The following is a 17,391-nucleotide window of genomic DNA, read 5'->3' as shown; positions in this document are numbered from 1 at the left end:
AATGCCATAACACGTCGCTATCACACAATTGCAACATCTAGCTTTATAATTAAATAAATTATCCTTTAAAATGTTCAATATAATTTTGCACGTGTCTACGTATCATAGATTTTGATAGGCAAAAGAAATGATCAAACCAAGCTATTAATACTCCTGTCTGGTTACATAATGCGGATAAGCAGACATTTTTCATACATAAAAGCAGACTGATATTTATAGACATAAAGGAAGGTTATGTAATATCTACATAGTGCTTGAAGTTTGATGCCTACAAAAGGTTACCTTTGGGGTGCTAAACCTTGAGACTGGCTACGTGGTGAGCTTTTATATTAGTACCTAAACATCGACATTTTGCCTTCCGATGAAAAATGATCTGCGTTAGCATCTACCTAAAGAAGCAAAAGCTGGGCACACACGAGCTTCGAGACGCTAGATAAGTCGCAGCTTTCGAATGAAAATTCGCATGAAACACGAAACATTGATTGCTCTAGTATATAATAAACTAGCGAGAGATTAACATTTTTAACTAAAAAATATTCTAATACAAAACAAACAGAATCAAGCTAATCCTTTGTGGAATCTGATAGCCAATTAATTAGCCATCGAATTAACAGCAGTCGTTAATTTAACTCAACTTTTGTTTCAAGTGACAGGCTGTTAGCACTCATTATCTAAACAACATCCAATGTTCAGCATTACACTAAAAGCGTCACATAAAATTGTTAACACTAGTTTGTATCGATCGCAACTTTGTCGCTCTATAAATAAACAGTCACGGTGTGTGCGCGCGCCCTTACGGGCCAGTGGTGACAGCTTTACCGCGCCTCACACAACGCACGTGTTCGCTCATACAATAGAATCGTATATGAGTACAAACCATACATTGGTTCTTAAATAATATAATAAATAAATCGCTGGTAACGATAAGTCCCTTTTTCCTTCCTTCTTCCACAAACAAATTAATTAAACTTCACTCCAAAACATCCGTCCAATAACTTTAGTTTTCTTGTAAATATGCACAAACTGTATTAATTAATATTATTACTCGACAGCGAAGTTAGACAAAGGGAGGTACTAACTTACCATTCGCGGAAACGTCCCGACAATTTACTCGACTTACGTAGAAGAGGTCCAAGCGATGTTTCAGTGTAAGAACCTTTATTAATATAGCTGCGAACTTCTCACACAATACAACTATCCATGATATAACCTTTTGTAATAAATACGAAGCAAGCGCAATAAAAACCCCTTCTGACTTGGACCAATTTACTCGACCCCGGGTTAAACTCGTCTCAGACTCAAGGATCAACTCAGGACCTCAGAAATTGAACTTTCGACCTCCAGAAAAGCAATTTTAGAGATAATTCACTAACCAAAGGCACACTGACAGTTTATAATAAGTAAGTTCAAGACAGCGTCATTCAAAACGAAACTAAAACAAATTAGTGTGCAGTCCAGTGTATAACGTTTATGGTTTATAAGTGCCAATGAATCGTCATAATGGTAAAGTAACAGGTGCAAATTAGTTTCTATTGTTTAGCCAAATATTGACAGTGACGGCGGCCGGCCTCTGGTCACTTTATCATTCTCATCGGCTCGTCTGCGCCCACAATCTGTTCCTGAATTTACCCAATAATTTCGCACAAACAACAGCTCTTATTGCTCAAACAATACAGACCAAATTCGCACACCGTTACCACTTGCTTGTTATTCGGACAAAGTTTATTCTGCTTTTATTTTGTGCCTTATTATTGAGTAGTAAGGTATATTTTGGTTTATCAGAAGTGCGTGCTCTGTTATCTATTCTGTTGCTTAATTAAGGGTACATCCATCACGGCCGGCCATTGATGGCTCATTGATTAAGTTTGTGTTCAATTTTTTGGCGGAGTCCTGAGATTGATTGGTTTTGTTAGTGGCCATTGAAAAAACACCATTAATTAATATTTATTTATTGAGAACTACTGCGGCTTCACATACATATTTATTGTGGCTGAAACCACACTTTTAATGAAATATAGTGTGTACCTATTGAATTTAAACGCGGTCGAGGTGTTTTTTGTTTATTTGCCTTCAGCGCTTCCGTGCCCGGCACCAACATAAGGGAAATCCATAGTGACCTCAATATACTCCTTTTATACGTGGTTATAACACTTTCAACTCCATAAGCCTTCATAAGACAAATAAATGTCAAGAGAGTGTAGAGTCAAAACGAGTCTTTCAAAAATATACTTAGTTTACCGGAAAATTTCCTAACGTTCATTGCCTGCAAACACGCTGTATGTTGCTCATTATCAAAACAGAAGCTATCATCAATAATAACGACCTATCTTGTATGTCTCTACCAGACCTCGGGACTATAGAGTCCCGGATTTTTGGGAGGCGAACGTGGGGTCGAAGCCAACACGCTGAAGCCCTTTTGAGACAACTTTAATGAAATGGTGACACAAAACCGACGATTATCCCTGTATACACTATATTTTATTATTATATACACACGACCTATTATTATTAATGATTGCCTAATTTAATTGAGCGCAATAACACTATATGATAGTTATATTAAACTAAATAACTGGGAGGATTATTACGGACTCCTTAATATAATTAAAACGCATATCAATCATGGAAATCAGGGCGCAGCGGAGTTCCGGATCTAACCGGAATTAGCCGGGATGCGCACATCCATAAAGTGGTACAAACCAGGAAAGACAGAAGGCTCACTGTGATTATAGCTGCGATCATTCCTCATGAGACTACTTTTGCTTTAAAACTTTCATTACGTCAACACGTCTCACATTTCGAAAGAGGAATTAGCAGGCAAATCGGTTGTAATAAAGTAATGAACTGTGTAATATATTTCTTTTAGAATGCATTTCATTTTTAATCATTTCTTATCAAATCAAGCAATTAATGTCGTTAGCTTTTCATACCTTCACAAGACATACCATTTTTCTAAATTACCTACATACGAGTACCTATTAAAGTATGGATCTTCTGTTTAACTGCTGCACAGTATTCCCCTATCCGGGTTAGTGTGCACATCAATCAAGTATTTAGCCGGTGTTGAGCTAAGCGAATGATTTCCGCCGACATCCGCAGCGATGCATCGCGCCACTGCAATATCTTTGCACTTGTTTGTCTACCCACTATCGATCCCCTGCCAAACTGCTTCGGAAAACTACACCAAAGTTTTACGAAGCTTTGTTATTTTCAAAAATAAAATTCTCAAAATACCACACAGTATCTAATTATGGTAATAATTTAATTGCAGATTCTTTGATGTAATTAAATGTACCTCGTTATTACTGTTCTAAGAAAATGGAATGCAATATTTTGTTATAATAAAATTAAGTGTAATTATTTGCTAGAAGACAAGGTCTTGTCACGCCGCCCACGGTTTCTAAAATAGAATAACTTAGCCTTTTGTTCTTAATTATTTTGGTGCAAGTGAACTCTGACCGGATTCATGATGTCTTTGTGAGAAAATGTCCCGTAGTCTGACAGTATTCCTGTAGCGTTCAGGTATACTATTTAGGGTTAAAGACATGTTTTACGAGTATTTTCCGTAAACTATGTATAACATAACCATGATTACTTCGGCTTGGTCGATAATTTTAGCGTGGTACTTTATCGTATCCATCAAAACTATCATCATTTGTGATATAAGATCACAAGACAGAACAAACATAGGTAGATAATACCTTTCACATTACTTTCTTCTTGTCTTAAAACATAAAAATCAACGATTTACAAAGGCATATCTCCCCAACATAGTTTAATTAATGTGGAGTACAATGGCGGCGCCGTCTTTGTCTCCGCAAATAATCTTACTCTCACAATGGAACAGATTTTATTCGCACATAAACTTTACGGATGCTGGATAGATTTATGATGATGTTACACGTGTTTCTGATACGATGAATAACCCGATCCGATTGTTATAGTATGCCACATTTTATTCGAATCGAAGTATTCAAGATAAATGGATTGATATCATTTAATAGTGTAATTTCAAGAAATACATCAAGAATTACTTAGAAACAAGGTTTTTCCTTTGTTTCGTTAAACAAAGACACTGTAGATATTTATAGAAAGATCACAATGTGTCTAAAGCCGCGATTAAGTCGCTCCAGCGGTCGTCAAGTGACTTACCTGTCTTCAGTACAACAATACAGCCTCTTCTGTAAGTAGATGTAATCGAGATTGTTTCTCCCACGCTAACACAAATATCTACATAAAGTGAAGACTGACAAGATTCCATTTCACTAGGAAATATTGACAAACGTACATTATTGACGTGTTATTACTTAAACTTAGATACTTATTTCTTTTGTCGAGTTGTTTGTATAATAATGTTATCGAAGTCGATTCCAATGTTTGCGTACACTTGATTTCCTATGTATCTACAAACAGACGTTACAATATTTAATATTAGTTAAAAACTTGAAGAAGGAGAGAGGTAACAACCCACGTGATTCTGTGTTTGGCACGGTTGGGCTGGTGATGGGTGAAAATTTACGTCTTTTTATTCTACTCTCCATGCCTCAGAATACATGTTTTAAGTACGCGTCATCATAATTATGACAAATTGATGATTATTTCACAACTTTTAATACGCTAATCTAAGCTATTCTTATTTTTTAGGGTTCCGTACCTCGAAAGGAAAAAACGGAACCCTTATAGGATCACTTTGTTGTCCGTCTGTCTGTCTGTCTGTCTGTCTGTCTGTCAAGACCCTTTATCTTAAGAACGCGTGGACGTATCAAGCTGAAATTCACATGAAATACTCGGGTCTATTGTCCCTTTAGACTGTGAAAATATCAAGCTTCTAAGCCAAGCCAATCAAAAGATACAACCGATTATGTCGATATTTTCAACAAATTCTCGACACTCGCAAAGGAATCAAAACCTACAGGGTACTTCCCGTAAACTCAGAATCTTGAAATTTGGCATGAAGCATTGTTATGTAATGCAAATATAGGAAAAATTGCGAAAATCTCATTTTTTTTGTTATATAATATAATAAAAATATTTTAATAAAATGAAACTTACTACCTTATTTCTCACGAACGAATAAAGGTACCAAATTGAAATTTATACCAAATACCTAGGTCTATTGTCCCTTTAAGCAATGAAAAAATCAAACTTCTAAGTTAACGCGATCAAAAGATACAGCAGTTTTACCGACACCTTAGACGAATTTCCGTCACACGCTAGGGAATCAAAACCTACAAGGTACTTCCCGTGAACGCAGAATCTTAAAATTCGGCACGAAGCAACGTTATATAGTACAGATAAAGGAAAAATTGCGAAAATGATAAATTTGAAGTTACATAAAATATTAAAATATTATTTTTGCTTACATGACATAAAATATTTTTTTAATAATTATAAACTTACTACCTACCCTTTTTCACATGAACGCGTAGAGATTTTAAAGTTTTGAATAAAAAGTGAAATTCATATCAAACACTTCTTAAATATAATGGCCTCTAAACTGTGAAAAATTTTAAATCATTCAAAGGTCATTGGGCACCTTAGTATGAAAACCATACCCACGGCGGATACGAACGAAATATAGCACAGTATAATGATAAAGGCTCTGATTTACTATGGCATTAGTCGCATCAATGTGAACCATGGGAATCTAGAGAAAATCAGGTGTAAACATCAAATATTTTCCTCATTTCAATGGGGAATTTAAACGACCAAGTTTGACGGATTTGAGAAATCATTTCTTTGTAGTGAAAGAGTATACTCGCCGTTTATTTCTATTGTCATCAGGTCAGGATCTGATGATGGAAATCCTGAGAAATCGAGGGCAACTATCAGAAATTGTAGGCATGCATAGGATTAAAACTTGATTCTCAGATGTATGTCTGGTGATACTATCAAACAGTGAAGGTTTAGAGCTTACTTATCTGATGATGGAGACATGAGAAAGTCGAGAGAACTCGGTATGTTTTAGTTACGTCGTGTTTGGGCTTATATTATTCGTATTGACGAGAACTTTTCACAAAAGTTAAAAATAAAAACTTTTTACAAAAAAAAAAAACAACTTCTAAAACAACAAGAAAACTGTTTATATGCATCGGTCTAGATCTCGGTGGTTAAATAAATATAGATGCATCCTCTAGACACCGACTTCTAGACCGATGCACCTAACATCTTTTTAATTTCTTTCTTGCTTTTGTTTTCTTGTTGCTTTTTTATATGTTTGAAGTTGGATTTGTTTGTAAAATGCTACAAAATAAAATAATGCCGACTTTATAAAACAAAGAAAGGGACAGAATTACACTTTTGTCAAGGCTCTAGAAACGTAAAGCCAGCAGCCCCGAATCCTACTCTCTAGAAGTCGTTGTTACAATTCGACAGCTACAAGTCGTCAGGCGGTTTCGAAAAAAACCTGAAACTGGGGCTCTTTAGGTGATTAATCCCTCAAAAATAAAAGATCCCATTCCTGCAATGGCTGCTTTAACCCAAGTTAGTAGTGAATTCTCATCACCTAAAATAAAATAAGCTCCAACACAAGGTTACGTTATAAATTGTAAAGGAGTTCCCATAACTATATCTGATCTTAGCTGTCGATCCCACAATGGCAGTCAAACCTATCTTTGTGGAAAGTCTTCGCCAATACGAATAAAATAAGCCCAAACACGTGGTAGTTGCAACATACCGTTCGGGAGTTCCCTTGACTCTCTGTAGTCTCCATAATCAAATCAGCTCCAAACCTTCACTGTTTACCAGTACCCTCAAAAATACACTCACATGTCTGGTTATGACTTGATGCGTGCCTACAATATTCAAGAGTTGCCCTCGATTTCTCAGGGTTTCCAGATCCTCATCAGATCCTGGTCATCCGGATTGGCACCTTCCTTCTTTATGAAATGTCTTTAACAATAAAAACTAGCATTGCAACCTGTACAATCCTCTGAAACTGCTTGTCTTTTATATTTTTCAAACGATCCTGGACATTCGTCTCCATGGAATTTTAATAAAATATTTATATTCAAAGAAACGTCATACCATTCTCCACGATTTAAAACTACTTTGATTCATGTCCGCCACTTTTTACAAAGCGGGTCAGATATGCCTTTAAGACATAATTAGTTATTTTCAATCAGATTTCTGAATGATGACTATAAAATGTTGTATATAAATAACTTCAATAAAATAACTTTTACAAGGTACTGGCCTACTATTTTAGTTATACTATAAAATAAAAAATATTAACTATTTTGACTCTCACGAAATTACCATAACTATGATTGTTCTAAACTGAACGGTTGGCGCGAAACTCACTTTTTATCTATACAGCATTTGTACGGAACCCTCGGTGCGCGAGTCCGACTCGCACTTGGCCGGTTTATTTATCTTTGATCCTTGATTAATTTGAGTCTTTTTTCCCCTCAGGTGCATGCGACGTCGCGGGCGGGGCGGGGTCGGTGAACGCTCTGCCGGCAGGCGGCGCGGGCGCACGCCTGGCGCCGTCGTTCGACGCGGCCACGCCACGCAACGTCACCGCGCTTGTTGGCAAGTCTGCTTACCTCAGCTGCCGGGTCCGGAACCTGGGAAACAGAACGGTAAGTACTTATTCACTAAGGCAGTTCCTGTCAAATAACTTTGCTTCACTGAAGTTAGCCATTTTGGCTACGCTCATGCCTAGCGTAGTACGCCCATGAGTAGCGGTTTGTTCATTAATTTTAATTGGTCGTAAAATCACTAGCAGCAAGCAAAGCCATTTGACAACAACTGTATATCAACATCAATCTAAGGTATTTTCAGGGTTTTGGACTACAGGACATTCAGTTTGTGAAATCTAGGTAATAAAGCTCCAATATGACTATTCAACCATCATCCTCATCCTCCGAGCCTTTTCCCAACTATGTTGGGGTCGGCTTCCAGTCTAACCGGATTCAGCTGAGTACCAGTGCTTTACAAGAAGCGACTGCCTATCTGACCTCCTCAACCCAGTTACCCGGGCAACCCGATACCCCTTGGTTAGACTGGTGTCAGACTTACTGGCTTCTGACTACCCGTAACGACTGCCAACAGACCTACAGTTTAACGTGCCATCCGAAACACAATATGACTAAGTATATGACTATTCAACCAATTTTCTTAAAATAGCGTCTTGGGGGTAGTTTTAGTCAACATTGAAGAAAACAATTTTACCTACCTCATTATAAATGGTATAGTAGGTAGGTACTTGGTAATATAACTAAACCTGTGCAGGTAGGCACATAGCTGCTTTTATTTATCGTTTGTAAAATTGCCATGAATAAATTCTGTTTTCATGTGTCTCCGAGCAGTTTCGTTAGTCGTATAGTATACAACATACCGCGTGTAACCACCTGTTTTCTAACTTTGATAACTATTCACAAGTTCTACTTTGCACTTTCAAAAATGTGAGCAAGTTGTAAACTGTTGCGGCTTACCATTCCACGATGTGGTTACCACGGTTTGATGAAAACGTTGCCCTCGACACAATCGTTCAGGTATAGGTAACTATACTAACTATAGTATATGCCTATGGGTATGTGTATTAATTCGGTATTAGATGGGCTAGGGTCGAGGAGGTCAGATAGGCAGTCGTCCCATGTAACTTGCTGGCACTCAGCTGCAGCCAGTGAGACTGATGCCGATTAGGTTTGGATGTATGTATTTTAATTCAAATAATCGCTTTGTCCTATTATATTACTATATCGGGTAATTAGTACAGAATCCTAGTATTGGACGGTACCAGGGTCGTTCACTCAATGTGGTGAGGTATTATCGAATTATTATTACCTATTGCGTAATGAGTTCAATGAATTATGTTAGTGCAAAGAAACCGTACGTGCACTATCTGTTTTCCCCCGGATTCAGCCGCATCCTAACATTGAAAGAAGTATTCAAGTCGGTTCAGTAAATCCGGAGCCTATTCGATGCAAACAATCAAATACTTTCTATTGTACTATCTGATTAATATTGTCCATAATAAGTATTCCTTGCCAATTCAGAAACCATCTTACTACCAACCAAGTACGGTTTAATATCGCCACTACCACCCACTGGTAGTTTATCCTGAATATTGGCAGTGAAAATTACAGGTTCCTCCAGTCAGTTCACCAAGGACCTCTATGAGTTACAACTAACTTTAATCTAGCCATTCCGAGGTTAATTTATGAACTGCAAACTCACACGTTGGATTAACTGGATAAAGTATGTTTTATGGCGTAGCTTTCAAAATGGTTTTTCACACTTTAAATTCTTTTGTTGGCTGAAGGTATTTCTCTGAGTATTCTGTGTGCGTGTTTATAAATCAAGTGTTGGCTAAGTAAGGAGATTAGTTTTTTTGAAGTTAGGCTTTTGCAAGTATTATGACTTATTGTAATTTGCGCCGACACGCTCACACGTTACAGTTAGGCATCGTTCAGACCAAACGTATTGTCGGCCGCTGACTGTGAGCGCGCGTTACGCAGTTTATTGCTTTTCCATATATATTGAAATTGTCGTTCACACCGAACCGACTATACGCTGTTACGTCGTCTGTTGTAGCTGACTCTCAGTGGCCGATTATTTTACTACGCGACTATGCACGGCGGACGCGGATTGGCTACGCGGACGCAGTTGCCGAATAGCGCCTCTCCGCCGCGTACGCACCGCCGCGCCTCGGTACAGCACGTCGATAATGTTAGTGTCCCTTTTATATAAACTTAAACGTATTAAAGATAGTAACTCATCGAATGTTTTACTGTCATACGAAAATATTTCTTGAACTTATTTGGATAAAGTCTATATTCGAAATATAAAGTATGAAATTGACCAAGAAAACATCTCTTCAAATTTAAGGGATATACCCACAATCACTTCTTATTATTATTTTCGTCTTCCTCTAGAGCTTCGCAAATGGCAACTATATCAGTAAAACGTCTGATTTGAAAAAAAAAAATTACGCTAGTTTTATCGTTTATAAAATACTACGAGCAACTTCAAATACTGAGCCCTTTTATGTGTAGAATAGTCAGCCGCTCAGCGTACGCATCTAGTGTGAACCTACAAGAGCCTATTCTTTTGTTCACACATGTAGCGCATCGTACGCTACAGCCTATTGTCGGCTTGGTGAGTACGCGTTCTGCAGATTGAGTCGACGTTCACACTGGGGCAGACAGTGAGTATACTCACAGTCAGCGGCGGACAATACGTTTGGTGTGAACAATCCCTTATAAAAGTATTTTGCACTCATGTATTCTGAACAAAATAAAAATGTGCTTGTTGATCTAAGTAAAGATCTATTTTCCTGCCTCAGATCAACAAAGATCGTGTTAGGGAAAAAACCATGACTTAGATTAAGTCAGAATTTATGTACTCTACAGACAGTACTAACCGTGTAGATACATGTTTTCTTTAATTAGAAAAACGTAAGGAAAAATATTTATTATTTTGTTAATTATCAGGGATACTACATATATCCTATTTTTTGTTATTTGTATTGACATGTAATAACCAAACCTAATCATTAAGAATTGTCGGTACTTAATTAATGATTAGTTGGAACAGCAACTAGCCAGACTTAAAAAAAATATCTGTAATATAATATGAATACTTCATTAAAGTTACCAATTATATTTTATGTTCACGAAATCTAGACACACGGCAGTGTGTCCGCCAAGTTCGAGCAAAAAAAGCGACACACCGGCCGTGGGTTATACAGGAATGAATTTTATCCAGTGCGCAAACTTTGTCAACTTATAGTTAAATAAGTTTTATAGATACGTATATTTTTATTTTGTAGTGTTTAAGTACAAAAAAAAAAAAAAAATGATATCGAAAGATGTTTATTTTGTAACCGATAGTACGGTCACAGTCGTCATAGTATGCACGGTGGCAACGCGAAACCGGTTTACTGACGCGAGTTCCGCTTGGGGCGCGCGTAAGGATAGTTGGTATCCATATTTTGCTGATTTTAGGGCGGACAAAAGAATGAAAAATTATTTTTTACTGATGATGCAGATATGTTCTGTTAACGATTCTGGACCACCAGTTTTTTTTGCGCACTGCTTAAAATTCATTCCTGTATTACACGAACCATTTCGGGCCAAATTCGACCCCTATAATCGCCTATAAAAGAAGTGAGATCTGAATAAGTACCAAGTTCCATACACATACCTCAGTTAAAAATAGTTACTTTTTAATGATGTTACTTGGCAAGTTTTAATATAAAATTAAATACTTGATTCATTGCGTTTAGTAGGTGTTTATAACAAGGTGTGTGAAAACTTGCCAAGTAACATCATTAAAAAGCAACTATTTTTAACTGAGGTATGTGTATGGAACTTGGTACTTATTCAGATCTCACTTCTTTTATAGGCGAAGCATTCTCATATTATCAAACTTGGCAGTCTTTCACATTTTTGTTTTGGGTGGGATTAAAATATTCATCGCACCTAATAAAACAAATAACAGATGAAATTTAATTCATTTACTATGAGCTTTTTTAATTTGTTAGAATTAACTCGCGTTCGGAACAATGAATTATTACAATATCTTAGTGGAAGGTCTGGTAATATTTCAGCAAGTGCTGCGTTGTACAGTCGCGCTGAATAAATGTAAGAAATGAGTGGTGTTAGTGGATCGGCCGTAATGACTGGAGACCGCGACTGTCTGCTACCCACTCAATATTTTAGTGGTACGCCGTCTACCAGATTTTGTGCTCGAATACTTGAATATTTTGTCTTCATTATAGCCGTATTTCATTATCAGTTCAACAATGAGTATCCCGTTCAAAAATTACCTACTAGGACTTCAAAATACGCCTACGATTCACGTTGTTTCCCCCGTCAACAGAAATGAGTATATATGTCTATAATACGAGCCACAATAAACGTTCAATGACCTCTCACAGCCACACCCACGCCACAACCCCCATGAAATATTCATAAGTGAAAATTAACGATGAATGCAAAAGCTTGCATCTCTTATTGACGCTTCATTAGGCACTGCTTATCAGCAGAATGTTCCTGATAGCGCTATAAACAGGCCCTTACCCGCGACCCTGCCCTCCAAAATATTTTTCCTATACTTGCGCAGAGCCGGGGGTATTTGCTTATGATAATGATCTGTTGAATATTCAAGGAGCCGAGGCTTCACTTGCCTACCGCATTATAATTATGGACGGCGCATTAATTTTGTTTTGTTTATTGTTGCCGATTTACTTGTTGGCGATGTGGAGTTTCAAAGATAAGGGTGTAAGTTGACAACTAACTTAGGCAAAACCACCCCTTAAGTCTTTGTCGTAAGTTTTAAAATCCACTGAGACTGTATCTAGTATATACGGCTGTGTTTGTGTGTGGGGATTATGCTATAAGAATTTTTGAGAAAAAAAGCAAATGTGTGCCTTAGCTGTAATAATATCAGCCTAGGCTTATAGGTTTAGGACGGGATTACACTGGGTTAATCAGAATAAGATATTGGTGGCTCAGATTTCTACTATCACTGATTAAATGGAAAAGTAAATAATATACATTACGTTTAATATCATAGTAAAACGTAATGTTAATACTTATTGTTCATATTTCTTATTTAAATTAAATACGTTTCTAGGTATTTTAAATATGAATGTGCGGTTGTTCTCATAAATGTATTATGTACGCGGTTACCGCACAGTGTACAATTACACTGTATTGCATTAAAACTGTAGGTGTAATAGTGAAGCAGAGTGCTATTGTGCTGAAGTAGTTTTACTTTCACGAGCTTATTGTTATTTAACTCGGTGTCTGCTGAGAGTTCTCGGGTTATAGACTATGGATTCTCTCCAATTGGGAATTGAACATGAACCCTTGTCAGGTTTCTTACAGTTGGGAAACATAGAGCAGTACGTAGTCTCTGCTGCTTGGTAACCCTCTCACATTTCACGTTTTCCTCGAACTTTTATCCTCAAAAACTTCCCCCGTGTTATTGTTCGGCCGCACAAGTAAAATGTAATTTAATTTCCACAATTACGAAAACAAAGATCCCGTTACCTATTGTACGCGCAGTTCCACGTTCATACAATAACAACAATGGCTTCACGAAACACGCAGTTACAAAGAATCCGGGGAATTTCACTCTAAAGTGTCAAACAGACAGCTTTATCTCCAGGAGCTTTAACGATGCTGCTTTGAAGATGATCACTCGGCCCCAGGAGTCGGAAGCGCTCAACTCCTGGCCCTTTCGGCCAAAGCGAGCAAAATGACTCCACCTCGGACACTTACTGAAAGAATTTAAAATTCTCTCAAAGGAAATTGTTGGAGGATGATTTAATTGCTCCTCGAATTCTGTTTGTCAGTAGAAGTACCTAGAGAGTTTCATTAAGTTTTAGTGTCAATAAGCTGCGTATATACCTATTAGTATGTAGAACCATATATTACTTCCCCTATATTTTTTGGTACACATATATTTAAAACACGTATTATTCACAAAGACATGAGGCGGAATTTATTCGGCCTAGACAAACAGTTCAGTCATGAAGCGATGTAACATTTGATACTCCGACGTGTAAAAATTACACATCAGCTACAATGTATCGCGTTAAATATATTCCGAGGTGTCGCGGCTATGAATACGGGATATGTTTGTCTTTGTGTGGGACTATGAATATGAGACAGATTAGCGTTCCTTAGACCTTGTTGGTTTAGGTATTTAGAATATTAATTTTGCTTTGTACAGTTTTATTACTATTTTCTATTCAAACGGTATCCCTTTATGATAGGACTGTTTAAATTATGTTTATGAGTTAAAAACTAATTCGTTAATGTTTCAGAATTGAAAGGGGATTTTATACACTCATTTATAAATTCTCCCAAAATATTGAACATGGCATAAACGCCTAATAATTTGGCCCTTCTAACTGACCCTTATCAAGGACCGAAAATCATTTTTGAGAAATACAATATCTAAGAGAATTCTGAGTTTCTTCAAGAATATCCAGAAGTTATTTAAACCACTCAATAACGGTTAGTAAGTTAGTTACAGCAGCCGCTAACCTTTCAGCCGCCAGTAGACAGCAATGACAGATGTACAGACAAACAGTCTCGGTCAGTGTTTGTCTGTTTGTGCGACTTATTTGTACAAACACCAGTCAATATTGTCTGATAAGTACTACGAGATATTGCTGTTTTTCACGAAGATATTTGTTTGATAACGTATTTGTTAAATATGGATCGGTCAATATTAATATGCCGGGAGAGTACCTATTGCTCTTTTTATTGTAGAAACAGTGTCTGGAATTAGGTCCTATTTTCGTAATTCGGACTAAAGGATATGTAAACACATTTTACAAATAGTAGGTGGTATATTTTGTTAAAAATAATTCACATTAGTTAGAAGCCCAATCATTATAAAAATCGGAGATGAATTGACCGAATCAATTTTAGATTACAAATAAATAAGCTAAGATCTTTGTACCTAGAAGCAGTGCTTCATTACTTATATTAAAAAAAAAACAATTGGCTTACTTTTGTTGATAATTAAAAAAGTTTCCTTTTGTATTTACCTAGATAATAAATTTACCAAATTAAATTATGCAATATCAAAGGATGATAAAAATAATTTAGATGACTGCATCCCGGTTTCCTTCCCCCTCTGGAAATTCCCAAGGCAGAGCCAACTCCAGTATATTAACGTCGAAAATTAACACCCCCTAAGTCGAATTTCAATTATAATGGTCGTTTTACGTAATGTCTGATTGTTTTCACCCCCGGGGCTTGATAATTTGTGCTCTCCAAAACTAATTTGCATAAAATTCCAGGGGGTTGATTTAAGCTCGGGGGTGACTTTTTTAAAGTATCAAGAGATAAATTGTATGGTTTATGGCGTAATTGCTCGCCGTAACAGCGGGATGATTACTGTCATTGTATAAATGTTCGTGGAATGACGCACTTCCAAACTTTAAGTGGTCTTTCTGTAGTAAAAGCTTTCGTCTAGCAGTCGAACAATATGTTCAAGTAAATGACACATTATTACGAAATACGACGTTGAATATTTTATTATATTTGTATTTACTATGATTAACGGACGAAAAGACAAACGGTTTCTGAATTTTTCATATAAATAAGGAACAACACACGATCCATCACTCAATATGAACAGGAAATACTTTTAATAATAAATAACATATTTATAAGGGTGCGTCCACATCTGGCGAATGCGCCGCGAATGCGCAGCACGCGAGCCGATCGCGAGCTGTCCGCGAGCTGCGCGCGTGCAGTCACTGCAATAGTTCGGTGCGCCTCTTTAGCGCAACTCACGCAAGGCTCGTATAGAGCGCGCGAGCGGCGCGCGATCTGCGCGCAATCAGTTCTCGCCCTTACAGTTCCGTATATTGGCTCAGTACTATCGAAGATGGCAGACGTCGCGCGCCGCCTGCGCGCCGCTCGCGTGCGGCGCTTAGGTCGCGCGCGAGCGGCGCGCGGGCGGCGCAGAAGCGGCGCACGAACAAAAATGCACGCGCGCAGCTCGCGGACAGCTCGCGATCGGCTCGCGTGCTGCGCATTCGCGGCGCATTCGCCAGATGTGGACGCACCCTTACAGTCATTTTTTGTTCGTAAGTCATGTAGCTCATACTTTATCATGTAAGTCATGTAGCTCATACTCTATCATGTAAGACGCTTAATTTCACTCAGTTTAGTACGTTTTCCTACATTCTGACACACTATTAATTATTTTTGCCTACCCTCGGGGAAATTCGTCACTCTAACATCAGTGGAAGGGTGGCAACCCCGTCTTGTGTTTGTACAGAACTTTACCAATACTGAGTTATTTAGTTTATTGATTTTGATAAATATATAAGTATTTATGTTCTGTTTTACTTCTTATATTTAATGGGAATACTCGATTATCGTTCTATTTATTGGAAAATAGGGAGTATGTAAGAATATCTCTTATTTTTGTATGTGATAATAAATATGAAATGGGATTTGTACAAAAATACGTAAGAATGCTACTGCAATAAGGCTTTTCCTCCTTTCCACAACAAAAATAGTAGGTAAGTTGTCTAAACGCCGATCTCGAAAACAAAATTTATTTTTGGGAACATTCCTGACATTCATTCTATTTGTCATGCCTTCAATTTCCTTTTACGACATTACGTAATTCAATATTATTATAAGATGATCATGATGAATTCATTTAAAGATAATAAATATTTTTGAAAATATTACACGTAGGGCAAGACCGAAAAATAAAATCAGTGTTGCCCGATTGAATATAGTTAAATTGTCGCTTGTCATGGAAATTGGTATCCCAGCGAAATGTCGCCCATTGAATATTATTCATACACATGATTGATTTAAATATTCTTTTCTGAATTACTTTAGTTTGCGTACACTTTGAGCTGAAATATTTTCTGTGATTTGGAATTTAATTTGTACTTTTAGATCAAACGATATAAGAACCAATCAGATTGCTTAAGAGAAAAAGATTTTTGTAGACTTTTTGATATTAAGGTCTTGAATCCCACGATGGGAATTGATTCAAACATTTTTAGAGTAGATGTTTTTTACCATCTGTATGTTTTGCGAGATACATAAAAGGATTGAATATGTTTATTTTCTTATATACTCATTGCCATATTTTCCATTTTCCACAGCTACCAAAATCAGATTATCCCAAATAAAATATAAGATAATATCGTGAACAATAGCGTCTGTGTCGTGCGCCGCCATCTTTACAAACGCGATTACGCAATTAGTCTCGAAGTCTAAGCTCTTGATCTAGACGCGAGTAGTTAGGCAAACTACGCAGATAAGTCATGCATATTATACCTAACTTAGACTCAGGGAGACTGGATCATCACACGTTATTATATAAAGTTTGTTTCAAGCTGTAAGCTTGTTCGCACTATAAGAAAAAATATTGTGCCTATTATAGGCTGTCCTTTGAACACCTTTGGCAGTCGTTATTCGTTGGCGGGTAACTGGGTTGAGGTTGTGGAGGTCAGATAGGCAGTCGCTCCTTGTAACACTGGTACTGTATTCGATTAGATTCAAAATCGACCCCTGCATAGATGGGAGAAGGCTAAGCAAGTTGATATTTGTGCTAGTGAAGTAGTTTCCTTACGTTTACACGTATGATTTTTAATCTACTATAGATTTTTAATATACTATATCGCAGTGCAGTGCGATGCGCGCTCGAGAACGGTCGCGTTTTCGCTGCACAGTACGAATATTATATTCGCGTTTTGCGCGGCGTTAGCCGCTGCCCGTCTTAGTCGCGATGAATTCTAAACCGCTCATCGCCAACGAAGTTTTGGCATTCATTAATCATGCCATCGATTATATGGATGAGGTCAGCATCATGCAGATCTGCAGATCAGCCTACAAAGAGGAGGAGGTTTGCAGTGCAAAGCTGCTGCTCTTCAAGTCGCTCGGA

General features: G+C 37.4%; 1 protein-coding gene across 6 annotated transcripts in view; it reads left to right on the top strand.

The window, feature by feature from the left end:
- Window positions 1–17,391, top strand: part of LOC124631141 (peroxidasin homolog) — a 301,804-nt gene that overhangs the window by 67,524 nt on the left and 216,889 nt on the right. For all 6 annotated transcript variants that reach the window (XM_047165386.1, XM_047165378.1, XM_047165371.1 and 3 more), the window contains exon 3: window positions 7,414–7,583. In XM_047165386.1, coding sequence (XP_047021342.1) covers window positions 7,414–7,583 — 170 coding nt within the window. The remainder of the gene's footprint in view (window positions 1–7,413; window positions 7,584–17,391) is intronic.

The sequence above is a fragment of the Helicoverpa zea genome, chromosome 1, assembly GCF_022581195.2.
Source record: "Helicoverpa zea isolate HzStark_Cry1AcR chromosome 1, ilHelZeax1.1, whole genome shotgun sequence".
Classification (NCBI taxonomy): domain Eukaryota; kingdom Metazoa; phylum Arthropoda; class Insecta; order Lepidoptera; family Noctuidae; genus Helicoverpa; species Helicoverpa zea.
The sequence above is the reverse complement of the archived record's forward strand: the minus strand, read 5'-3'. Positions and strand labels throughout refer to the sequence as shown.